Raw genomic sequence first — 27,411 nt, 5'->3', positions numbered from 1 at the left:
CACCAGGTCCTAAAAAGTACTCCAGAAAAAAAAAAAATTGTAAGTAATATTACAACTAAACATTTGTTTCTTTAAATTTTTTTTTTAACGTTTTTATTTTATTTTTGAGACAGGGAGAGACAGAGCATGAGCAGGGGAGGGTCAGAGAGAGGGAGACACAGAATCTGAAACAGGCTCCAGGCTGTTAGCTGTCAGCACAGAGCCCGATGCGGGGCCCGAACCCACGGACTGCAAGATCATGACCTGAGCCGAAGTCGGCCGCTTAACCGACTGAGCCACGCAGGCGCCCCAACATTTGTTTCTTTAAGGCAAAATTGGGGGGTGGCTCAGTCAGTTAAGGGTCCGATTCTTGATTTCAGTGCAGGTCATGATCTCACGGTTGTGAGGCTGAGTCCTGAGTTGGGCTCCATGCTGAGTGTGAAGCCTGCTAAAGATCCTCTCTCTCTCTCAAAAATAAGAAAAAAATTTGGCTTAAACACTAAAATATGTTTTGGGGCATCTGGGTGGCTCAGTCGGTTAAGCATCCGACTTCGGCTCAGGTCATGATTTCGCGGTCTGTGAGTTAGAGCCCCGCGTCGGGTGCTGTGCTGACTGTTTCGGATTCTGTGTCTCCCTCTCTCTCTGACCCTCCCCCGTTCATGCTCTGTCTTTCTCTGTCTCAAAAATAAGTAAACGTTAAAAAAAAAAATTAAACACTAAAATATGTTTTTAAAATCAGTGAAAATGCTACTATGCAATGTGGCAAATGCCTCAGTGAAGGCCGTGCTAGGCCAGTGATCTGGGCCGGGTACTTCCTGACCAAGTGGGCCCAGCTCAGTGGCAACTACTGTGGTGACTGCACTTGCTTACCTGGGGAGGCACAGCCTCTGTTCTCAGGTTCCATCAAGACCGCACAGGACAATGCACGTGAAGCAGCTGACATGGTCAATAGTTCAATCTCAGCTATATTATCACTGCTATTGTAAGTATTACGAAGCAGTGGCAGATAACAAAGAAATCTATGTCTTAAAAAGGCTAAACTTATAGGAGTTTAAACAAACAGCTTAATAAACCTTGATTTCATTACTTTAAGATAAATTCATGAGGGCAGAATAACAGTCTGCTATTGAGAATTAGTATTTCTATCATACACAAAGCACTTTCTTCATTGCTCTTTTAGAGTCTGTGGAAGTAGTCATTAAGTTATTTTAATTTCCCTTTCTTTTTAAAAAAATTTTAAATGTTTATTTTTGAGAGAGAGAGAGAGAAAGGGGGGAGGAGGGGAGAGAGAGAGAGAGAGAGAGAGAGAGAGAACACGTGAGCAAGGGAGGGGCAGAGAAAGAGGGAGACACGGAATCTGAAGCAGGCTCCAGGCTCTGAGCTGTCAGCGAAGAGCCTGATGCGGGCTGGAACCCACCACCAAGAGATCATGACCTGAGCTGAAGTCGGACACTTAACTGACTGAGCCACCAGGCGCCCCCAATTTCCCTTGCTTTCTTTAAAAATATTCCATTAGTTTCAGGTGTTCCACATAGTGACTGGACAATTCTATATACTACAGCATGCTCACAAGTGTAGCTACCATTTTTCTTGCTTTCTTAAGGGAAGGGAAAAGTTACTTTCCCTTATCCAGTGTTTCAAACTAATACATTCAGTGGGAAACTAAACACAGCCTGAAACAGTAACATTTACAAATCTGATTATAATCCTGTTATTCTAGACACTGATGCTAATTAGAAACTGGACCCCTCCTAGTACAAGACAGTGTAAACAAAATGCCTATGTTACTGCAACAGTTCTAGAACCATGAGTCAGAAACTGTGTATGTATAACAAAAAAACATGTTTCCACTGGATGGAACCCAGGCATTCTTGTGTGTAAAGTGAAATTTTCTTTCTGAGCCACACCCAGTCAGAAAACTCAACTGCAAGATACAGAAGAGAAGTAGTTACATAAATTACCTTTCACATCAGCATTTTCTGCAGGCTATGAGCCAAGAAAGGCTTCTAGTGAACTGAGGCAACGGAGGGGTAATAAGGAAAGGAGCAGAAGCATTAGCAGGGCGGGGAAGCTCTGGAGCAGAGGAAGGAGGGGGCAGGGAGGTACCCAGAAAGGAATGCAGGTGGTCGGTTACTGCCTGGGCTAAAGAAAAAATAGGTTTCATTTCAACTTTCTGATTAATCAGTGATACATAAATGTTGTTACTTCTGGAAGTTGGCAGACATACCAGCATAGGGTTACTTAACTGTTAGTCTGGAAAACAAAACAAAACAAAACAAAACAAAAAAACCCCCCAAAACCCTTCAAGGATAGCCGTAAGTAAAATACTCTGTGTTGTAACAATGCTTGAGATGAAACAAACTCCCTCCAGTACAGGAGCTTACACCTAAGGGAAAGCTAGTTGCTTTGCTTCTCATGGGACTGGAAACCAAAGATAATTACTAAAAATATGCGGTCACCTAAAAATTCCTAACCACATTCTGATGGACACTAAGAGTATGACCACAAAAAAGAAGCCACTCTCTACTATATTTGTAAATCCAATGGATTATGAGATATTAGCACAACTGGGGTATGTGAGGGACAAATGATGTGACATACTTGACGTGACACTGACTACCTGGAGTTAGGGCAGACCTCAGACTACTGCAAAGTTGTAAAGGAGGGGGGAAACGTAGCATTTCTGAATACCTACCATATTTGAAGAACACAGAATTTGAAAACAAAATCGTTCAATAAAGCCAAATGACAGGTAAGAACACACATGCACAGAAGAAAACCAAGAAACCTTAAAATATTTTAAAACAAAGTGAGGCAAGAAGGATCTTATTTGCAGTCTGAATGTTTTCACTTTTCTTAACAGCAAGCCTTTACTTCTTTTCTGTGGGGTGGCAGGGAAGGCTAACAGTGAGCAGGGCCGATAGGGATAGGATGGGGGCACAAGGGCAGAAACTAAAAGGGTCAAGAATTTTATTCCAGAAATGGAAAGGAGTCAATTAGGTTTTTTTCTATTCTAAAGTCCTGTAGCACTACCCATTAGCCTATGTTGCCGCTAGCATTGCTAGTGTTTGGGAAGAGACGGATGGGGTTTGTGAGCGACAGCACTAGTAGGTATCATGACAGAGGTGGATGCCTTCAATGAAAAGCAGAGTCCACAGCTGGCAGAACTAGAAAGGAAATGGGGTGATTACGCAGGTATGGACCACACGGCAGGCGTCCTTAGAAACAAGGACCCCCAAATCAAGACCCCATTCTCACTGGCCCACAGAGTAACCTGTACTTCCAGTTCGCCAGCGGAAACTGACCACCACCCATGACAGCGTTTATTATTTATCAAACCTGGTAGAGCTGGAGGAAGGGTTGGTGGTAGAAGTCTGAAATCAGACCTCTTATTCTGAAGAGTAATTAACTCTGCCACATAGTTATTTTGAGCTAACTGGTATCCAGATGTTTCAAAAGAACACTAATAAAATGCAGACATCTGCACACTACACAGCACAAAGCATTTCTCTGCCTTTTGACTTAATGACCAAAGATATTCCTTACTACACCAGGTTTTTCTAGGAGAAATCAAAATCAAAAGCAAAAATTAGCTAAAGCTGCTATAGTGATGAAGAAACCACACCAGTTCCTTACTTTGAAAAATTTCAGTGAAAACCACAACTGAGCAGCTTGAATTTTTTTCCTTTTGCGAGCTGACTCAAAACCAAAAACATACAAAAAAGCTCCTAGCAACTAAGTCACCATTGTTTTTTTCTGTGATGAATCATTAACGAAACACATTCATGACAATTTAAATGGTTTTAAAAATTACTTGAGCCTGGATCTTTTAAGAGGTCTTTGATTTATTTATCACAAATTCAATTTCCAACTGCATTCTCTCACTTTTCAGAAAACCAAGAGTTCTACCACAAGCACAGAACTCACAGAAAAGCATAAAGACCTCAGAACTCTTGAAATGCATGCCCTAGCACTCTTGCCATTTACTCACGAGAACATCTTTTCTCACTTAATACTAATATAATTTCCTAACGTGTAACAGAGTAACATAATTACAAATGAGGAGAGGAGGGCAAGGGGCAGTGGGGAACTGGGACCCTCCAGCATGTAATGACCTCGGAAAACATGGGAAGTCTCAGATAAAAATTCAGTTGGCAGTGCAAGAAGCAGGCCACATAGGAACAAAGGAATATCATAGCCTTTAACTGCTTTTGACAGTGTCCATGTCTATGTAGGAAGGCAAGGAACCAAACACTTAAAGAGACAAACTTCATAATAAGTTCTGGGAAGCATATGTATAGCTGATGTTGGAGAAATGAAAAGGACATTTCACTTCTTCTTTTCATTAACATTAAAAAATTATACAACACATATGTGTATGCGTTCATCAAAACTTAAAAACAAAAAATTGGAAGTCTCCCCTGACCTCCCATTACATACCACTATGTAATCCCAGTCTTCTCTTATGGGGGACTATTCTTGGTGATTGAAGTGGGTATATATAGATCCTTCCAAATAATTTGCCTGCATTTAAGTACATATTATTTATAGGACACAGAGTTCTGTTGTGTGCCTAAGTATTGAACTTACTGCCCAATGGATGGAGGAAGGATTACACATTAAGAGGGGGATCTTGTTCATTTTTTTCATCGACTTATTGGGAGAATAGCAGTAAACTTAGCCACACCTTCCTACCAAACCGGTCTTGGAAATGATGCTAGTAAAAGTGGTGAATATAAAACCGGACATTTAGTAAAACATAACGATAACCTGTTATAAAAAGGTTCAAAGGGTAAAGTATTGAAATTACAGATATCCAGTTTCATATAAATTATTTACAAGTCTAGGTGATATTTGAGATGGTTCTGAAGAGGAAGAAGAGAATTAAAGGGAGAAAGGAGATAAGGGATAGATGGGCACTACAGGTAGAGCGACTATATTTTGCAAGAGTAAGATCGGGAAAATATATATGCCTGTATTTCCAAGTTTTGCTAAGGATCATTTTACACCAAATCTCCTTTATTTTCAAAATCCAGTCTTCTTTCCTAATAATAATATCACCTTTTCTTCCTAACAGTGCCTCAGGCTAGAAACTTGAGTTATCTTTGACTTTTCTCTCCTTCATTGATACATCCTACCTGTTGGGGAATACTGTCCTTCCTTCAAAATGTTTTTAGCTGCCCTTTGCTTTTCATTTCTTCTGCTATTACTTATCACCTCATCCTCAGCTCCTCTGCAGCCTAGCTCTCCTGGATTTACCATTATGCACCCAACAAGCATAAAGGGAAAAAGCTGTTTCTGCTCGCATACGTCTGACACTGTATGTGCGGGTTTTCCATACCAACAACCAGCTCTCTAATTCTCTGTGGACACTAACTGGTTGTCATACACAATTTAATTCAGTTTTGACACTGACTACCTGGAGTTAGCACAGACCCCACAGATTAAGGGCTTAGTTCCACAAGACTGGCCTTCATTTTAATCTCAAGCATTGGGTGCCCACAGTACCCATACTTTTGTCCAACTTGGCTGGACGCTCTCACACCCTCTCCTCAGGTTTAATAATTTGCTATCATGGCTCACAGAACTCAAGTAAACACTTTACATATGTTTAATGGTTTATTATCAGGGTCCTGAGCACAGGAGCCTGTCTCTAGGTAACAGATGCACCGTCCTCCTGACACATGGAGGTATCAGGAAAGCTCTCAGAACCTAGTGGTTTACGGATTTTTATGAAGGCTTCCTCACAGAGGCATGATGGGTGTTAACTCAATGTCCAACTCTTTTCCTTTCCATGGAGGGCGGGGGATGGGGCTGAAGGTTCTAGGCTACTAATCATGGTTTAGTCTTTCTAGTCACCAGCTGCCATCCTGAAGCTATCCAGGAAGCCAGCAAGAAGTGCCTCATTAGAACAAAAGATGCTCCTATCACCCAGGAAATTCCAAGGGATTTAGGAGCTCTGTATCAGGAACTGGAGTCCAAGACCAAATATTAGGACAAAGGAGGCTCCAAGCACCCCCATCACTCAGGAAATTACAAAGATTTTAAGAGCTCTATGTCAGGAATTGGGAGCAGAGACCAAATAAATATTATGTCATAAAACCTCATTTTCCACTATTTATAAACACACAGTCTGTCCCTATGACTCCATCACACACAGTCCTGCATCTTGTCTGGGCTGAATCAGTCACCGCCTTTATTTCTCTTTATCTAAAATGACCTTTCAGGGCGCCTGGGTGGCTCAGTCAGTTAAGTGACTGACTTCGGCTCAGGTCATGATCTCAAGGTTTGCGAGTTTGAGCCCCGAGTTGGGCTCTGGGCTGAACACTTGGTCGGAGCTTGGAGCCTGCTTCAGATTCTGTGTCTCCTTCTCTCTCCGCCCCTCCCCCACTTGTGTTCTGTCTCACTTGCTGTCTCTCAAAAGTAAATAAATGTAAAAAAAAAAAAAAAATTTAAATGACCTTTTCCCCCATCCAACTCCTATCCAGCCTTCCCTACCTGCAGATCAAGACTGTCTCTCCCTGGTATCTCCTTTGAACTCCTATTGTAGCAATGCATTGTTTAGTGTTTTCAACTGTGTCATTTATTGACTGTTCCTGGGAAAGGAAAATGTAGAAATAGAATACTGAACTAAAAGCAAAAGAAGAATGATATAGATATCAGAAGGGATTTGGGATTCTGCTCTATTTTGAGGAAATCAATTAAAAACATTTTAAGAAAAAAAAATCAGCTTTGTTTTCTTCTTTTTTAAAGCTTTCTTGTGAATAGTTCCCTTAGCAAAGAGCAGGGTACCTGACACAGAGTAGGCAATTAAAAGACCTGTAATGAACAGGTTAACTATCAGAAATCCCCATGAGCTAAGGAATGTTCCTTAATCAAGCATAAAGTTTAAAGCTCTTGCCTGCAGAGAAAATGAACACATAATGGAAAAACTGATTTATTTGGAATATAGTCTATAGCTCATATAGCTTATTCAGTAAACCTCCAATGGGGGTACTATCACCCTTGACTATTCCCTTGCTGTTTCTCTCTTGCTAAAAGGGATTAAAAAAAAAAAAAAAAAAAAAGAGTCCTAAATCCTACTAAGGCTCAAATGTACAAAATGTTTTGAAGGCCTGTGTTCACATATTTATGATAACGATACGTGGGCAAAAGGAGTCATATTACTGACAATCTTTATAATTTCCATTTGTGTCATCTTTCACATTTTCCTCTAGCCAAGAAGCAATTCAGAAAAGTTAAAAGGTCTGACAGACTTTCTCCAAGAATAAATAACCGGAAGAAATAGCAATTCATTACAAACTATAACTTCTTCGTTTTTAAGGAAGAGACACTCAGAAGCAAGCCATGTTAAAATGAGTCCACTGAAAACCCTTAAAGATACATGTCATACACTTTGGCAGAGAAATGAGCCACTGTTCAACACCAGAGCTCTTCAAACCTCTTTCAGTGGAAAACTCTAAAATGTTCTTCCATTGCCTAAGTAACTGGAATAAGTGGGCCCATAAAGATATCATATACGAGTGAGTTCTATATGCACACTTGTTGGCATATACTTGTTTTTTCTAGGAAGAAGGCAGGCCTTCTAATAACCTTTAACACATTTCAAATGAGCCCCAGTGTTGGGAATTATTGTGTGGATGACATGGCATGGTTCTCAATCACTGCTTATGATACAATGTATAATTTTTTACATGAAAGCCCCCAGAAAATAATTATTAAGAAAGTGGGTGCTGGAGTCAGAGGACGGGACTCTTAACAGGGCCCAACTCCACTAGGTAACTAGGTGTGTAACCTTACCAGGAGTCCTCCACTTTTCAGCCTTGGTATTTGCATTTGAAAATCAGGGCCAACAGTGTATCTCATGAGGTTGTTATGAGGGATAAAAGCGATGATGCATGAAAAGCTCTTAGCAAAATGCCTGGTATACACGGAGAACGCAATAAATGTTAGATGTTAGGTTATCCCTTGCTTTCCAGTTGACCTTTGTGGAGGCAGGATCTCCCAAGTGTTGTTACCTTGTGAAAGGAAACTTAGAAGGTCTCGAAGCAGCCCTTTTCCAGGCTGTCTTTTTGCCCTTTGCAAAACCTTTCCTGCCTTTATCAGTAGTATTTCCTACATTGATGCTTCAGTCTTGATAGTGAGTACTGCAATCTGTATCAATTTCTGCAAAGGGGAAAAAACACTGGTTCCTCAGAATAGCTAGGTCAGTTTTAGATAATGGCTTTGGATTTAAAGTTGTTGACGGTTATTTCCTGGGGAAGAACTGGGGGTAGAGCTGTTTTACTTGTCATTTTACAACTGTTATCACTATATGAATATTTGAAAGACATACATGTATTTTAACAGGAGTTTGTTGGGTGGAGTCATCATGGGCCATTTATGAATTGATGCTCTTCACTAAGTGATATTAGAGGTTAAAAAGTTTTTTTTGTATTATGAAAAATCTAATTATTATGCAAAATAAACAGAAAAGAACCCCACAACAGAATTTTTTAGCATCCACAAGCTGATAGTTTAGTCTTTATTGGTTCCTGGCAGAATCCTCAGCACCTTTAACATCACTGGACGAAAACAATTTTCCTAAGCAATCTAAATTATCATCAATAGTTGTAAGGCCAATTTCTTTCCCCTATAAGCCAGAAAGTTCATGTTTAATTCTTATTTCTTATGCTTAAAATTTAAACACTGCAAGTTTTATTGGGGTTTAACATACTGGTGCTTGTCCTCCAATTTTTGATGCCCCAATTCCTGCAATGTGTACTCTGCATAATGAGTGGGCAGTGGGCAGCGTCTGTGTTCCTGCGTATGGGGTTCTGAATGCCAAAGCAAACCAGCTACGTGGATTCACACCAAATGACAGCAAGACTGAATGGCGATCTCTTCGTTCTCTAGTATATTTGTGAGAGGGGAGCGGTTTAGAGGCTTTGAGCTATTTGGCTTCCATGACATTAAAAGGCCTTTATCATGGCAAAACAGTTCTGGATTTAATTAAAAAGTATTAAAAACAACAGCAGTGGCACCACCAACAAAAACCTTAGGGATGAGGGCTAGGGAGAAGAACACATTACAATTACCTTAAAAAAAATTTTTTTTTAAAACGTTTATTCATTTTTGAGAGTGGGAGAGAGAATGCGTGCATGCGAGAGGGGTAGGGGCAGAGAGAGAGAGGGAGACACAGAATCTGAAGCAGGCTCCAGGCTCTGAACTGTCAGCACACAGCCTGACACGAGGCTTGAACCCATGAGCCATGAAAGCACGACCTGAGCCAAAGTCACTTGAGCCGAAGTCGGACACCTTGCCAACTGAGCCACCTAGGCACCCCATACAATTACTTGTCTTTTAAATGAATTTTCAGAATGCATTAAATCCTAAATTTAATCTATCTACAAAGGCTACATTTTATCTTGTGGAAGTAGATGCAGACACACAGTCACACTCTGAGAATGTTAGAAACTGTGAGAATCTATTCAAAGTTAACCAAGCTTTGGGGTGCCTGGGTGGCTCAGTAGGTTAAGCATCCAACCTCGGCTCAGGCCATGATCTCACGGTTTGAAGGTCTGAGCCCCACACTGGGCTCTGTGCTGACAGCTCGGAGCCTGGAGCCTGCTTCGGATTCTGTGTCTCTCTCTCTCTCTCTCTGCCCCTCCCCTGTTCGCACTCTGTCTCTTGCTCTCAAAAATAAATGTACATTAGAAAAATTGTAAAAAAATAAAAACAAAAAAACAAAGTTACCCAAGTTTTGATGGTTGTCAATTCAACCCAGCAGAAATAAGTCAGAAACGTTTTTTTTTTTTTCAGTGAAGACAGAGGATGTGTCCTTTTAAAACAGTAAAAGTACTTTCTGTAGTGTTGCCCCAAAGTACCATCATCATCAGACAATTATATTCCAGAGGACGAGTGGACTAATACTACACAGACTCCAATCCTGTTGCCTCCCCTGCCCTCCACCCCTGCATCCAGTCCCCCAGAGACAAGAACAAAGCATGTCTACCTCCCACTGTTTTCTTTTCTTTCTTTTTTTTTTTTTTTTTGCATTTTGGCTCTTAAAAAACAAGTCAATGGGTTAACACAGTTTATACTTTTTTTTTTTTGATACTGATATTTACAGTTAAACAAAAGATTCAGGGTCAGTATATCAGGGCATTCCATTTACAGTCAATCAACTTCATTTCAATAATGATAACTTTAGAAAGTTCTACGATAGAAGGAAAAACCAGTAACAGAATTTTGGCTTAATAGTTTTAATATGACGAAAAGAGGTGGGGGAGGACAAGTTGGGAGAGAAAGCTAAATTGCTCCTATATCAATGAATTGCTGTTACCAATCTGTACTTCTCCCTCAAAACTGACTTTTAAATGATAAACTTCCTTTCTAAAAAGGTACATGGGCAGAAGCATGGCCAAAAATATACAGAATTTATTCTGAGAAAGATAACAGGAACAATCACTGATAATGTTTTCAAACATGTAAGAAACTTTGAAAAAGTCTTCTCAAAGCAGAAATTCCCACACTATTCATCTTTGCTGAAAATATTAAGACTGCTCTTAAAACTTCTCTTCAAAGCCTATAGCATACTCTTTTGCAAATCCTTAATAGGTACCAATCTGATGGTTTCAGTTAAATATGCTTTGTGGGAAAAGAAGCAAAAAAACTAAAATGTATTATTAAATATTTACTTGGAAGAAAGTACACATCAGCCACCCCAGGTCTGAAAACCACCTGTTTCCCTTACACAGATTATAATTAGATTGTTACTTTCAACCTTGAAAATTTTATTTCTGAAAACTCAGGTAGAAGGTCCAGGAAAGATTAGATGCAGAAAACTGAGGGTTATGAAAAGCATGAAGAGGAGCAGACAAGGCTTTTTTGGGTTTTTGTTTGTTTTTGAGAAGAACTATGGTAGAGAAGGCAGTTGAGGTGAGAGCGAGTGTGTTAAAGTATGCTTAAAAGGGAAAGATTTACTGAAGTCACAGGGATTATTCGAAGCATCCTTAAAAATTTCAATCACCTAACGTATTCTGTATTTCTAAGACCACAATACAACCAAGGAGGTCAACAACTTTCTTACAAGCAAAGCAAAACAAAATAAAGCTTTCACGTTTAATTGGAGACAAAAACTACCAAAAATAAAGTGCTCTTAGAATATGTATTCTCTGCAATGAGATGAAGGTGGCAATGGGGAGAAAGATCCTGGAGTGTTACGAAAGGAAAGCATGTTCAAATTTTGATGATCACCTATTTAGCACACTGTTCATTATGTTAAGCACACTAAAATATTTTTAAGGGCTTTCAGGGCTATATAATCCTCCCAATCTCATCTCCATGATGTCTTTCAAATTCCTTAAGATAATATTTATCACTTTATAGTGGCCAATTTTCTTACACGTCCTGTTATCTTTCAATGCCTGTTATTAATCATTAGTTGCAAATAGGTTTCTCCATGTTTATATGCTGGGAGTTAATAGTGCTTTTAGTATATGCCTTCTGGTAAATGGGATAAACTGAAGAGAGAACTGTATCTTACACTTCCAGTGCAAGCAAGTGCTACAATAACAGTGTCTCAAGAGGGCTGATGTGATTTGTTGCTAGGTTCAATAATTTGGTACGAAACTGCCGTGGAAACAAGAGGATAAGGACTGACAAACTATGGTAATTTTAGCTGCTTCAGTGGGTTTGTGGAGTTGTGATTTATAAAGATAGGAGAGGGCTTGGCATATAAAGAACAGGAATGTAAAGAACTTCAGGGAAACTAAATTAGATCCTGCCGGAAATTTACATAATGGTTTATTTGTGTATCTTTTAAGGGACTGGAAAATACTGCCAGCAGGATAGTAATATTAACTAGACGTCCATTTGAAAGACACATTGCAGTTTAGTATTTGCTAACCTCTCTTCCTCCGTCATCCTTGTTTGCTTTTCTTGGGAGTCTAAACTTGTATTCTTGGTTTAGAGAATAAGGGAGTGGTAGGAAGAAGGAAGGTGATGTAGGAGACTGACTGTGTACCTTTTATGTAATTTTGGAGCTGCAAAGGGAAATTAGAGGTCAAAGTGGTTCAAACATTAGTTTGAGAAGAGGAAACAGAGCTAGAGGATAATTAAGCTCTAAAGGTATGTCCTAGAAGAGGGTGGGGCCAATGCAAATTTAACAAGTAAATCATTAAACAGTTTCAGGCAACCTTTGTTCCCAGGCTGGGAATGCCAGCAGAGTTCAAATTCTTCTAGTAGAGAGATTTCTAAAAATTATCATTACAAGTCAGCTAGTGTAATAAAACACTGTGACAGGCTTATGGAGACAAAGGGTCCAGCCCAACATCCTCTCTGTGGTTATTAGCCAAGCAACCTCAAGCAAGACTTCACCTCCTTGGGGCCTTTATTAAACATCATTTTTTTTTAATAGAAAAGAAGTGGTTTTACCTTTTTTTTTTTTTTTTAAGGTTACATTTATACATCTTTAAAGATGTATTGAGGAGAAATGTTTGAAAGTTTTTATTGGCCCAAAGGAAGCAATCTGACTGCAGAGGCCAAATCTACACATATTCGAAAATTTAAACTACGGGATAACTTGGTGACTATCAAATTGTAACCGATTCAACTCCTTTCCTTCAGTACTTTATCTTTTACCCAAGCTCAAATCTGGTGCTAGCCAGGACCAGTCCACACCCCCAGGGCTATTTCATTCCATTGGCTGGCGGGCTGTCCTGCATTCTACACCCTTTAAGATTTACTGTCAGGGCGCCCGGTGTTTATTTGTCGGAGATGTTACGTTGCTCCTGTATTACTTTGTGTGTGTGTGTGTGTGTGTGTGTGTGCACGCGCGCGCGCAAAACTGAGGCTGTCAGGGTAGAAAAACAACTTAAAAAGCCAATGGTGTAATTAGTAAAATCGTTTGGTTAGTAAAACTGTCTGGATTTCAAATCCACAAGACAATTCACTTTGTAAGTTCCTGTATCATTTGCCACTGATGTAAAAATGAGTGGGGGAAAAAAGAGCTGGAAATAACTATCTCATAGTTTTCGTTCGGTGAGTCATAGATGCTCACAAAAACTTGCAGAGCACAATCAGATGGGCCGGTCATTCCCATTTCTAGAAGTGCATTTCGTCAGGATCCACCCTGGGTGTCACCTACACTAAGATCAAAAGGAGAGCGGTGCAGCATCTATTCAGCAGTGTTCACACTTTCAGGAACCCGGGATGATGGCTCACGGGGGAGGAAGACAGGACCACTACGTGGCGGATTTCGGGAGGAAAACCCACCACCCGCGCGAGACTGACACGCCTGCTGCAGGGGGCGGCGGGGGGGGGGGAGCGTGGGAGGGGGCCAGATCCCCGGCCAGGCAGGGCGGCGGGGAAGGGCGCGAGGGGATCGGCCGGCGCTCACCTCCCTTGCAGGGCGTGCGGTGCTGGCTGTGCTGGGCTCGGTAGCCTTCGATGACCTCCCAGGAGCCGTCGTCGCGTCGGATGGGGAAGGACAAGCTCAGCACATGGTTGCAGGGCTTGATGATCCGCAGGATGCCGCGCACCCGGTTCCGCTTCTGCTCCTCGCTCTCCCGGGTCTTGAGGTCCTCCACCAGCTTGTCCTCCACGATGCTGGCGCCGCGGTCGAAGAAGCCCTCCACCATCTTGAAGAAGTTGGGGTCGTCCTCGCGGTCGGCCGCCGCCTCGCTGTAGTGTCGCCGGGCGGTCGGCGCGAGCCCCGGCTGCGGGGCTGCGGCGGCGGCGGCGGCGGCGGGCTGCCCGCGGGCCCGGCCTAGCAGCGCGACCGAGTCGGCCGCCGCGGAGCCCAGGGCGGCGGGCCCGGCGCGGGACAGCAGCAGCGCTTCGCCCAGGCAGCGGTACATGGCGGCGGGGCGGAGGCCGCGGAGCAGAGGCGCTCTCGGAGGCCCGGGGACGAAGGGAGGGAGGAAGGGCCCGGCGCGAGCTGCCCTTTTAAGCTGCAGCTTCCTGCCCCCTGGGCTGTCCCCTCCCCTCCGGCGCCCGCCGCCTAACGGGGAGGACGGACTTTGGGGGCCGCGGGCCCAAGTCGCCAGTGAACGGCAGGGCGGGGGGCGGGAGGTGCGCGCCGCCCAGGGAGCCGGGCCTCCGCCTCTGCTGCGGCCTCGCCCGGCCTCCCAGGCGGCGGCGCGTGCCTTGCAGGGGCGCTCGGGGGCGCGCAGGCGCGCGGGCGGGCCCAGTGCGCATGCTCGCGCCGGCCTGGGGGCGGGGCGAGGGACCCACCGGCTGCCGGATCTGCAGGGAGGCGGTGTCTCAGGTCAGTGCGCGCCCCCACCGCGTCCAGGGGAGCGGGTCTTCGTGGGGAGTGGGCACGTTCCGGGAGGGGGCCTGCCCCAGGAAGGGGCCTGTCTGCCTCTGGGGGGCGCTGACAGGCTGGGCCGCGCCGGGGGGAGGGGTGGGGTGTGTGGAGGCGTGCGGTCTGGCGGCGGGCTGGGCCTGGTGAGTCACGGGTGTCCCTCCTTTCCGCCCGCACTCCCTCAGGCCGGGTGGCCGCCCTGCACTCTCTGGCCTGCCCTCTGGTGTTCCTGCGGGGCTGGGCTCCGCGACCCGGGAGCGGCGGTTGAAAGCCGGGCTGTGGGCTTGGCTCTGACTGCGGGGGCTGCGAAGGACTTAATGTCATCCGGAGTAGGATTTTTGAGGTGGCTTTCAGGAAAGGAAAAAGCCTGGGAGCTGGGGAATCCCTTACCCACTGGCCTTAGTCAAAAAACTAAGTTTTTAATTTTGCTCCATGGCAGCCATTCATTAATGTCAAGTTATGTGAATCATTGTATCTTTGTAACATTTACTGACCGTGTTTCCCCTTTTCAAAAGTATGTTCTTGAAATAGTTTAAAAACAAAAAGGCACTATAGAAATGGAATGATAATACTCCAGGAAGTTCTCAGTAATATATGTGTTAAGGGGTTCAGAATAGGATTTGTAAACTTTAAGCTACATGAGGGTTAATTTTGTACTTACACATATGTGATGAGCCATGCTAAAGTTATAGGCTCCTATGGGTAGGTAAGACGCATGTAAGTCCTATGACTCAGTCTTCTGAAAAGCTACCAAACAAAGGCCACAGTACCAACTTTAGTGGCTCCAGTGTACTTTGGTGGTTTGAAATGGCACCTTTTTGATCTGCAAAACAACTTCCTGACATTCACTTTATGCATCTATTAGAATATGGAAAAGAATGTCCTTAATTCTTACAATATACCACAAAGTATAAAGCAACAACCTAGATCGTTAGATTATATTCATCTATCTCAGTGTGCTCTCAAAGAAGATGCAGCTGATACTTTATCTTGTTTGCTAGATAAATGTATCATTATTTATATTTGTATGTTGTTTTTCAGTGAAAAATACTCTCTGAACTGAATCCTGAATTTGTCTTGTTGGTAAAAAAAAAAAAAAAAAAAAAAAAAAAAATCAAGGTACCAGATTTCCTTTTCACTTGATGGTATTATCATTTTACATTGCAAAAAACCGCCATGAAAACCAAACCCCAAATCCTAAAATTTTAGAATAAAGTGATTAACATCAGTAAATATGTGGACATTTTTTTCTCTTCAGATTAAATTCTTTGGTATGTTTTGAGGAAAGTGGTTTGAAAGCTTAGTTTTATTACCCTGTTTATCTCTTTCTTGATAGCCATAGCCTTCTGAAAAATAAATGTTTAACTTCTTCCAAGTTGTATTCACCTGAATTCAAAAGTTGGAAAGGCTATGGAAGTAGTGAGGAAATTATGTTTGAGAGCCTCCTATGTATAAATATCTTACAAAATGGTTCCATAAGTACCCTATAAAGTGGATGCTTTCATTTTTAAATTTTCCATTGTGTTTTAAAATTATAAGTTGTAAAAAAAATTCAAATCATACAGAAAATTCAAATGGTATAGGTAAAAGAGTGATATTTTCCAAACACTACTTTCCTTTCCCCCATTTAGTAAGTAGTTGGGAGTATTTCTCTTTAAACTAAAGTAGGTATTGTTGGGGTGCCTGGGTGGCGTAGTCGGTTAAGCGGCTGACTTCAGCCAGGTCATGATCTCGCGGTCCGTGAGTTCGAGCCCCGCGTCAGGCTCTGGGCTGATGGCTCAGAGCCTGGAGCCTGTTTCTGATTCTGTGTCTCCCTCTCTCTCTGCCCCTCCCCCGTTCATGCTCTGTCTCTCTCTGTCCCAAAAAAATAAATAAACGTTGAAAAAAAAATTTAAACTAAAGTAGGTATTGTAATTCCTGATTTAACAGAAGGGGGAACTGAGGCTCAGAGAGGCCAAATACATTGTTGATGGTCACCTTGCAGGTAAATAGCAGCCTGGGAATCAAACCTGTGTATTCGACTCCAAAGTTATTCTATTGCTACTGTCCAACAAATAGTTTAAGTATTTGTTGCATTTAAACTACTGTGATATAAAGCCTAGTAAGTTTCAGCTTTACATTGATGATTTTTTCTTATTTTATTTTATTTAAAATTCCAGTATAGTTAACACACAGTATTTTATTTGTTTTAGGTGTACGATATAGTGATTGAACAATTCCATATATTACATTGATGATTGCCTTTATAAAATATGCCGTTATTTTGTAAATTAAAGTTTTATTATTAGTAATTTCCATTTCAAAAGGAGGCCAGAATTTAACTTGAAGGGAATTTTGGTCACTTGATAACCTTCAACAAAGACAAATCCATGTTCTGCCTTTGACATTTATGAGTTTTCCTTAGCTGTTTTAAAATTGCAGGTTATTTCTCTTTGATCATTGCATGCTTTTGTGTTTGAAAGTGCTTTTAAAAATATTTCAGAAGAAGAGTTTTAGGATTTAGAAAGATATAGCATATAAATAAATGAACAACATAATCTTTAAAAAAATGATTTGAAAAAATGCATACTTTCTACCGTGTCTCTCTTTGTCTCTTCTTGACATTTCATTTAAACAGAATGATACAATATGTGGCCCTCTGTGATTGGCTTCTTTCACTTAGAACAGTGTTTTAAAGATTCATCTATGTTGTAGCATGTATCAGCATTTCATATTTATGGCTAAATAGTATGTATTGTGTTACTGTATCACATTTTTAAATCCATTCATCATGGACATTTTAGCTATTGTGAATCATGCTCTTATGAACATTCTTGTACAAGTTTTTGTTTGGACATAGGTTTTCTGAACTCTTGGGTATATACCTAGAAGTGGAATTGCTGTTAACCTTTGGGGGAAAAAAAGCTTTCTTAACCTTGAGAAACTGCCAAGCTGTTTTCCACAGCAGCTGCACCATTTTCTTTCTTACTAGCTGTATATTAGGGTTTCAATTTCTCTGCATCCTCCGCAACACTTGTTACTATCTGGTGTTAAGTGGTAGCTCATTTTGGTTTTGATTTGCAATTCCTTGATGGGTAATGATGTTGAACATCTTTTCACCTGCTCATTGGTCATTTGCATATCTTTTCTTGGAGAAATGTCTGTTCATTTCCTTTTCCTATTTTTTTTTTTAAGTTTATTTGTTTTGAGAGAGACAGAGAGGGAGAGTGAGGCCGAGCACTCATGCCTGAGAGAGCCAGGGAGAGGCAGAGAGGGAGAGAGAATCCCCAACAGGCTCACAGCTGTCAGTGCAGAGCCCGAGGTGGGGCTTGAACTCATGTCATGACCTGAGTAGACCTGGTTACTTAACCGACAGCCACCAGGCCTTCCTCCTTTTCATATTTTTTAACTGGATTATTTGTCTTTTTTATTGTTGAGTTGTAACAGTTCTTTATATATTCTAGATACAAATCCTTTATAAGATGCCTGATTCGGAGGCGTTTGCTACTGTTCTGTTGTTGCCTTGCCACATCTTTGGTGGTGTCCTTTGAAGCACAAACATTTTTAACTTTGATGATGTTCAATTTATAAATGTTATCTTTTATTGCTTGTGCTTTTGGTGTCATGTCTAAGAAGTCATTGTCTAATTGGAGGTCATGAAGATTTACACCTATGTTTTCTTGTAAGAGTTTTATAGTGTTAGCTTTTACATTAGGTCTTTTTACATTTAGTTCTTTTACATTTTGGTCTCAAAATGGACTTTGAGTTGATTTTTGTACATGGAATGAGGAAGGAATCCAATTTCATTCTTCTGTTGGTGGATATCCATTTGTTCAAAAGGTTGTTTCTTTCCCCCATTTAATTGTCTGCACACTCTATCAAAAATTAATTGACCTAAATGTGAGGATTTATTTCTGGACTCTTCAGTTCATTTTTACTTGCCCATATGTCTTTTTTTACACTAGTACCACACTATCTTGATTACTGTAGCTTTGTAGTAAATTTTGAAATTGGGAAGCATGAGTCCTCTCACTTTGTTCTTTTTCAAGATTGATTCTTCTGGGTGCCTTGAATTTTCATATGAATTTTAGGATCAAGTGATCAGTTTCTGCACAGACTCCAGCTGGAATTTTGATTGAGATTGTGTTGAATCTGTAGATCTGTTTGGGGAGTTGTACCATTTTTTAAAAAAAAAATTGTTTTTAATGTTTATTTATTTTTGAGACAGAGAGAGACAGAGCATGAATGGGGGAGGGTCAGAGAGAGAGGGAGACACAGAATCTGAAGCAGGCTCCAGGCTCTGAGCTGTCAGCACAGAGCCTGACGTGGGGCTCAAACTCACGGACCGTGAGATCATGACCTGAGCTGAAGTCGGACGCTTAACTGACTGAGCCACCCAGGCGCCCTGGGAGTTGTACCATTTTAACAATATCCCATCTGGGCTTCATGAACATGAGATGTTTTTTCATTTGCTTAGGTCTTTGAAAATTACTCTCAGCAGTGTTTTGTCTTTTCAGAGTAGAAGTTCTGTACTTCCTTTGTTAAGTGTATCACTAAGCCTTTTATTCTTTTAGATGCTATTGTAACTCAAATTGTTTTCTTCATTTTCAGGTTGTTCACTTCACGTTATAGAAATATAATTGATTATTATATATTTTTATTTTTAAAGCTTATTTATTTACTTTGAGAGAGAGAGGGAGAGAGAGAGAGAGAGAGAGAGAGAGAGAGAGAGAGAGAGAATCTCCAGCACTGTCAGTGCAGAGCCCAACACTGGGATCAATCTCAACAACTGTGAGATTGTGACCTAAGCTGAAACCAAGAGTTGGACACATAACTGACTGAACCACCCAGGTGCCCCGATTATTGTATATTGATCTTTTATGCTTTCACCTTACTGAGTTCATTTATTACTTATGATTAGTTACTTTAGTGGATTTCTTAGGATTTTCTACTTACAAGCTCATCTGTGAAGGGTGATAGTTTTACTTCTTTTCCAATAGATGTATTTTATTTCACTGCCTAATTGCTGCTTATTTTTCTTTTACTACCCAGTATTTCATTGTATGTACATGCCATAGTTGTTTTTGCTAGTCTCTCTTTGATGGGCATTTTTCTTTTACTGCCCAGTATTTCGTTGTATGTATATGCCATAGTTATTTTTGCTAGTCTCTCATTGATGGGCATGTACCTTGAAGTCACAGCAGTGCAACCATGAATAACCTATTACATAGAACATCTGTTTTCAGACTTTTTTCTCTCAGGATGACTTTATCTTCCTAAGTATGAGCAGTGATTTTGAACTTAGGAAGAATTTAATAGCCATCAGAATTTTGTTTTCCTATGAAGTTGTCCACTTCTCATTTGACATAAGTAGACAAGTCAAATATTTGATTTTTTAAACAAGAGTTTCTAGGGGTGCCTAGAGTCAGTTAAACGTCTGACTCTTGATTCGGCTCAGGTCATGATCTCACAGTTCGTGAGTTCAAGCCGTGCATTGGGCTCTGTGCTGGTGGTGAGTAGCCTGCTTGGGATTCTCTCTCTCTCTCCCTCTCTCTCTGCCTCTCCCCTACTTGCTCTCTCTCTCTCTCTCTCTCTCTCTCAAAATAAATAAATACAACTTAAAAAAAAAGTTTAAATGAGAGCTTCTAAACAAGGAACTAAAGAATTTGATGTTTCTTTTATTAGGTCACTATCTTCCTAATTTTAATAGTTTTTTTTAAGATTATTTTGTGACAACATTTTATTTTATTTTTTAAATGTTTATTTATTTTGAGGGGTAGGGAGTGCACTGCATGTGTAGGAGGGGCAAAGAGAGAGGGAGAGAGAGAATCCCAAGCAGTTTCCACACTGTCAGTGCAGAGCCCAATGTGGGCTCATGAACTGAGATCATGACCTGAGCTGAAATCTGGAGTCAGACACTTAACCAACTGAGCCACTCAGGCACTCCTATTTTATTTTATTTTACTTTACTGTACCTTATTTTATTTTATTTTATTTTTATTTTTACTTTATTTTAAAGTAAGCTCTATGCCCAGCATGGAGCTTGAACTCATGACCGTGAAATCAAGGGTTGCATACTCTAGTGACTGATCCAGCCAGGCGCCCTATATTTCAAGAGGTTTTACACAAGTGCTTATTAGTACTTCATTAATCAGCCAGTTGAGTGTGAGGAGAGAAGAGAACCTTGTGTTATGGGAACACCAAATGCAAAGGCCTGAAGGTAAATGAGACAATGATTTGAGAATATAGGGTAGCATACACTCTGGGTGAAAGCAGTTTGATCATAATAACAGTTTGGCTTAAGCATCAATTTGGTTGAAAATTAGTATTCTCTAATTCTGTTTTTTTTTTTTTTTTCCAATATTGGTAATTTGGGTGCATCATGGATTGTTTTTCAAGCCATTGTGCTATAATTTTCAGGAAAATTTTTTCTGATACTTGCTTTTGTGTTTCTAATTGATTTTCAGAAAAGTTTGTCATTTTCATTTTTCCCCTTTAGTGAGCATGTTTTTTTAGTAAGCAAAAAACAGTAAACAAAATCCAAGAAAAGGATCTGAGTTTGTAGTCTTTTTTCCTCTTAAAAAAACTTTTTTCCTAATAAATTAAATGTCACTTATATCTACTTGTCTAGTTTGGTTAAGGTGAATAATATTCAACAAAGGTTTTTATCAACTCTTGCTTAAGAGCTCTTTCCATGTTGTGGGTAAACATAAAAACTCATTGTAGGAATTTTATCTCTTTAAGCATAGTATGCAAGAAACAAATAGGTCTCTTAAAAATTAACTGTACTAAGAAGGGATTCTGAACTCACCTGTACGTAATTCATTATGTCTCTGTCTTTTCTTTGTTTTTAAATTGAGATCTTTTGTTTCCCTTGTATGTTAAAAGGGTGCCTCACCCCTCAGCTCTATTTATTGATCTATGTAGATGACCCATTATAAAAGCAAATCTTTATTCTAGGTTTTGCATTTCCATTTTGGAAATTTTAGATCACTTGTGATCTTAGTATGGGATTGGAGTTAGAATAGTAAGGAAAAAAGAAAAAGTGTAAAAATTTTTACTAAAAATTGAGACATGTCTGTGATGCTGTTAAAAGCAGACATAACTGAAAAGCAGGTCAGAGAAGCAAAAAGTACCTTCTCATTGACTATCATGGAAGAGTTACGGAAGAAACAGACTTTATTGTGAAGCATAGCTATGAGTGTAATGGCACTGAGTCTGCTCTTATTGAAAGGTAGAAAAGAAAAACATGAATGAGGCAGTATGGATCCAGGAAGAGACACTGGTAATGGTTGGGGTCAGCTAAGTAGCAGTGGCCTAACTTCCTGGCCTTGAAGTGAACAAGATATTTGCTAGCTGTATTAGTTGGGACATTATCCAAATAAAAGTGCCTTAGACTGAAGCTGCAAACTAAATGAGATAACTATAATCTAACAAGAAGCCTGGGGGCAAGGCTATTCCCGTAGGTTATTGGTATAGGGCTCAGTGATTCTATCAGGGAACCAAGAGCTTTTCTGTGTTACATTCAGCAAGTTGGTGGTCTCTTTCTTCATGGTTGTAAGTTTGCTACATCAGTTCCAGGGGTCACATCAAATTAACAACTAAGTGCTATGTAGAGCATAGCACTATGCTATGTAGGAACAGCAGTTTCCTCCCATACATATTTCTTTGTTGGTAACAGAAAATCTTGGGGCACCTGGGTGGCTCAGTCAGTTGAGCATCTGACTTCAGCTCAGGTCATGATCCCACAGTTGGTGGGTTTGAGTCCCGCATCAGGCTCTGTGCTGACATCTCAGATACTGGAGCCTGCTTACAATTCTGTGTCTCCCTCTCTCTCTGCTCCTTCCTCCTCTCTCTCTCTCTCTCTCTCTCTCTCTCTCTCTCTCTCTCAAAACAAACATTAAAAAAAAAAAACATCTTTTCCAGGGGTGCCTGGGTGGCTCTGTCAGTTGAGCGTCTGGCTCAGGTCATAATCTCATGATTCATGAGTTCAAGTCCTGCATCTGGCTCTGTGCTGCCAGCACAGAACCCTCTTTGGATCCTCTGTCCTTCTCTCTCTTTCTGCCCCTCTCCTGCTCATGTACTCTCTCTCAAAAATAAATAAACATGAAAAAGAAAATATTTTCCAAAAGCCTGCCAGCCAGCTTCAGCTCTTTCAGGCGGGCCTCAGTAGCTAGGAATGGGTTATATGCCATGCCCTTGCTGTGAAGGAAGCCAGAAGTAGGGCTTTCTGACACTTTGAACTTCTAAGGTACAGATAGGCACTGCCAGCAAGGAAGAAAGAGGTGTCAGGAGGAATAATTGTGAGGTTGGCAACCAGCAGTGTTTGCTGTATTTGCTTCAGAAAATAGCTCGCCCGCTCTGTGTTCTTACTGTGATAATATATTTCCTTAGAATTTAAACACAGTTTCAGAGGGGTTAAACATTCTTAAATATAATACTGGGAATTATGCTTGTGGTTTCATGTCTCTACATTGAGAAATCTACAGATTCTAGTTCCCTTTGAAAACTATCATTATGTTTCATGTTCTCTACATTGAGACATTTGCTGAGTCTAGTTCCCTTTGAGATTTTATATAATGATTATAGTTTTAAGATTATGCCTCAATTTTTTTTTTTTTTTTTTGCCATTGACACTTATAAGGCAATATTTACTGTGTTGCCAGATAAGAGAACAGAACAGAAACCCATCCTCAGCTTCTGGGGGATAATATGGGAAATATAATGAAATATAAAATGCTCAGATGATTTCATGAGCTCTTCAAATTAAGCTGCCACCAGCAATTTTTGTCAATGGTGTAACACACAGGCAAGTGGCTTAAGTCAACAGGAGGGCTAATCTGGCCTTTATGTTGAAACTGGAAGTTCTTTTGTTGTGCTAAGGGCGGAAGTGACCATTTCATTGGAGCCTCTATGTTATAGGACATACTATCAGAAACACAGTTTGGGATAAGACTATTTTGAAGATACTTGGGGCAGATATGTAAAGATGCCCTTTACATATATTTGTCCTCCACAATTTTCTTGTCAGAGACAGAATCTTTATCATTGTATTCCTGGAGGGCCACATAAAACCAATGAAACACAAAGGTTTCTAGATTCTAGAAATTGATATCACCAGCCACCCACAGTGGAAGTTCTGGCCAGCTGTTTAAAAAGAAATTAAGTGTTGGGGTGACTGGGTAGCTCAGTCTGTTAAGCGTTCGACTCAATTTTGGCTCAAGTCATGATTTCACCATTTGTGGGATCAAGACCCAGGTTGGGCTCTACGCTGACAGTGCGAAGCCTGCTTGGGATTCTGTCTCTCCGTCTCTCTCTATCCCTCCCGTGCTCTCTTTCTCTTTCAAAAAAAATAAATAGACTTAAAAACAAATTAAGTATTGGTGCTCCTGAGTGGCTCAGTTGGTAAAGCGTCTGACTTCAGCTCGGGTCCTGATCTCACGGTTTGTGAATTCAAAGCCTGTCATCGGGCTCTGCGCTGACAGCATGAAGCCTGCTTGGGATTCTGTCTCCTTCTCTCTCTGCTCCTCCCTCTCTCTCTCTCTCAAAGCAAATAAATAAAATTAAAAAAAATGAAGTATCAGCGTGTAGCAGTGTATCAGTGCGAAAGTGGTGATACAGAGACAGGAGAGGTGTCAGGACTTCAAGAGCAAGGGAAGTTGTGTTGAAAGGCTCTTTTGAAAGCAGGTATTTATCCATACCTTCATGTGTTTTTTTCTAGGTCAGATATAAAATGGAATTATTTTTGAATAACAATTGTTTGGTGTATTTTAATAAGTATTCTAAAGAATGACAGACTTTGACTATCTTGTGTAATTTCATATTGCCATGCCTCTTTTCTTATGCAATACAAACACCAAAAAAAGTGAAGGAAACATGAGAGAAATAATCACACTTGGCTTGAAAGTAACTAGAAAAAAATTAAATTGAAAAAAAAAAAAGCAGAAAACTAAAAGACCTGAACCTTGAGAAAGTCCAGTTCCTTACCTCTTATGGTTGTCATTTATTTTAACACTTTCTTAGAGAAAAATTTAAAAGTGTGCCTATGAAAATAATAGGAAGACTGCCCCATCAGTCTGCAATGACTGTGCGTTTTCAACTACAGGCATTCCTCGCTGATCCAAGATCTGCTGTCTGAACTCAGAAACATAACAGATGGGACAATAAGGGATAGTTACATTTATTCCTAACCTATTTCTGCAGACTCACGTCATTTCTAATCCAAGTCACTTTTTCTCATATTGGTTCTCATGATGAAACACTTAAATCTTCCTAATTTTTCTCTATAGTTATTAGTTAAAATAGTAATAACTGGCAAAAACTGAATTTGATTTTTTATTTATTTTTTCTTCTGTTTTTACCCCTGGCCCCCACCAATCCCCCAGCCTGACTCTGAATTTGAATTTTATTTTATTTTATTTATTATTATTATTTTTAGATATATATACTTAAAAAATTTTTAATGTTTATTTTTGAGAAAGAGACAAGGTGAATGGGGGGAAGGGCTGAGAGAGAGGGAAACACAGAATCTGAAACAGGCTCCAGGCTCGGAGCTGTCAGCACAGAGCCTGATGCGGGGCTCATACTCACAAATCGTGAGAGATCGTGACCTGAGCTGAAGTCAGACGCTTAACCAACTGAGCCATCCAGGCACCGCTGAATTTGAATTTTACAGAGTAGATTAAGACCTGAAAATTCTGAAATAGGAAAGAAGAATGCTTAAAAATCAGTATCTAGGCACAAGCACTCCAGGATATATTTTAAGATACTAACAGTTGAAAAAACAATGACTAGATATATTCATTTTTTCCACTTCTTAAATTTTATTTTTATTTTGAAGTGATTATGCTAATAATAATTTGTTCTGAAATAAGTTTTCTTTAGAAATAATTTTAGATATATAGAAGAGGTGCAAAGATACTGCAGAGTTCCCTTCACCCATTTTCCCCTAATGATAACATCTTATATAGCCAGAATACATTTATCAAAATTAAGAAATTAGCATTGGTACAGATTGATTTTTTTTTTAATTGTCATGTTAGCCAAATTGTCATATTGACCAACATGCTTTTTGCTGAATTACCTGGAGCTGTACTATTGATCTTATTCGTGATCTGTGTTCTTAGCAAAGCTCTTTCTGATGGTCACGTTTGGTACCCTGTGACCTTCATCCTGTTCCTCAGCTTACAGATGACTGACCGCCTTTTGGGCAGATACCCAACCATGTCCAGTTTAAATGCTGGCCAGAAACCTGTGGTGTGACTTGGTCAGAAGGATGGCTTTCCAATTTTAGTTTTATTTCTAATCCATGTGTCTCTTAATAATATCCTCCCCACTTACAGAGCTGGTCGAAATGTCTTTTTAAACCAAAAAAGCCTGATCAAAATGATATGCGTTAGGTAACTGCACCTTGGTTCATTGTGGCTAGAGTGTGTGTATGTGTAGGTCTGTTGGGGAGGGAGGGAGAGGCAGAAGAAGAAATGGCAAGAGATTAGGGAGGCAGCTCACCAGACAGTGTGTCTCTTCATTTGACTAGTTTATTGGCTTTACTGATATCTTCTGTTGTATATTTGTCTTTGCGATTTTTGAATCTGGAGATGCAAATCTTTTCAGGTTCTAGAACATTTTCTTTTCTTTTTTCTTTTTCTTTTTTAATGTTTATTTTTGAGAGAGAGAGCCAGAGCACAAGTGGGGGAAGGGCAGAGAGAGAGGGAGACACAATCAGAAGCAGGCTCCAGGCTCTGAGTTGTCAGCACAGAGCCCAACGCAGGGCTCAAACTCAAAAACCGAACCGTGAGATCATGACCTGAGCCGAAGTCAGACACTTAACTGACCGAGCCACCCAGGGGCCCCTTTAGGTTCTAGAACATTTTCAACTGTTACTTCTTCAAATACTGTCTCTACCCCATTCTGTCCTCCTTCACTTTATCTTCTGTGTTTCTTACCTACTCTTTTTGTGTTTTCAGCTTTTTATTTTTTTGTGCTTCATTCTACAAGGATTCAGTTTTCCACATAGCTCTCCTTTTTTTCTTCTGGGTTGGGGCTATTGGTAGAGAAGCTTTATAATTTTTCCTGGCATTGAGGAGGGGGCATCTCATCTTTGTGCCATTTTCTGACTTTGGCCATTGCTGAGCTGTACCTTGGCTGGCTTAGTCTTGATTGGCACTGCCTGCTGTGCTGTGTCTGAAGCTGATGTCCCTGCTACTACTGACCGCTGGTCAGCAGGTCTGTGTGTGCTGGACCCACCCTAATTCCGGGCTCTTTTGGGCCCAGTGGCCCCAAACAAACTTCTTAATGGTTTCTACAGCATGCTGGTGTGCTTGGGTCTTTGAGGCAGCTTTTCAGGAATATAGTATGAGCATGTCCTTGGCTGTTACTGACCTACCACATTAATATAGTGGCAGGTGCAAGGTTTTTGCTAAAAGACATACAGTTCCCTGGACCATAACTTGCAAAAGGGAAAGACAGTTATCTTCTGAGTCCTTACCCACAAACATTTTCTCACCCTTTCTCGCCCCAAGACATAGTCGCAGATGGGATAGGAAAAATTCCAAACTTTTAACTATTTTCTAGCTCCCCTTTCTCTCCATACTCCTCCTTCAGGTTTTTATGTCCTCTCAATTGTTGTGGGAGAATTGCATTTACGCCAGCACCTCCTACTTCCTCTATGCTGTAGTTTACAGTATAAACTCTACCAGGAAAGTTTTTCTTGCTTTGGTCTGTGGTGCTGAAAGTCAGGGTTTTAGAACTTAAAAAAACCCTGGGGCATCTGGGTGGCTCAGTTAGTTAAGCATCCAACTTCAGCTCAGGTCATGATCTCACTGCTTGTGAGTTTGAGCCCCACGTTGGGCTCGGTGCTGACAGCTTGGAGCCTGGAGCCTGCTTCAGAATCTGTCTCCATCTCTCTGCCCCTCCCTTGCATGCGCTCTGTCTCTGTCTCTCTCAAATATAAAATAAAACATAAAAAAAATTTTTTTTAATTTAGAATTTAAAAAAACCCTTAGATCTTGCACGTGAAATTCTTAACTTTCAAGAATTGTGGTTTCATTGGACTAAGGACCTAAATGTAAGAGGCAAAACTATAAAACTCTTAGAAAAAATGTAAGTGTAAATATTCTTCATCTTATATTAGGCAACAGTTTCTTAAATATGACACCAGGGAT

At 40.6% G+C, this 27,411-nt stretch overlaps 2 protein-coding genes across 2 annotated transcripts in view; one reads left to right on the top strand and one right to left on the bottom strand.

Moving 5' to 3' along the window:
• The window catches only part of GLUD1 (glutamate dehydrogenase 1), a 38,707-nt gene extending 24,668 nt beyond the window's left edge, over positions 1 to 14,039 (bottom strand). Inside the window, exon 1 of the mRNA XM_030333987.1 lies at positions 13,361 to 14,039. Within this exon, the coding sequence (XP_030189847.1) occupies positions 13,361 to 13,820 (460 nt within the window). The 5' untranslated portion in view covers positions 13,821 to 14,039. The remainder of the gene's footprint in view (positions 1 to 13,360) is intronic.
• A 124-nt stretch (positions 14,040 to 14,163) lies between these two features.
• The window catches only part of SHLD2 (shieldin complex subunit 2), an 84,103-nt gene continuing 70,855 nt past the window's right edge, over positions 14,164 to 27,411 (top strand). Inside the window, 1 exon segment of the mRNA XM_030333986.1 lies at positions 14,164 to 14,230. The gene's annotated coding sequence lies outside the window, so the exon portion shown is untranslated.

The sequence above is a fragment of the Lynx canadensis genome, chromosome D2 (genome assembly GCF_007474595.2).
Source record: "Lynx canadensis isolate LIC74 chromosome D2, mLynCan4.pri.v2, whole genome shotgun sequence".
NCBI classification, from domain to species: Eukaryota; Metazoa; Chordata; class Mammalia; order Carnivora; family Felidae; genus Lynx; species Lynx canadensis.
Note: the sequence above shows the minus strand (reverse complement) of the source record. Positions and strands in the feature narration are given on the sequence as shown.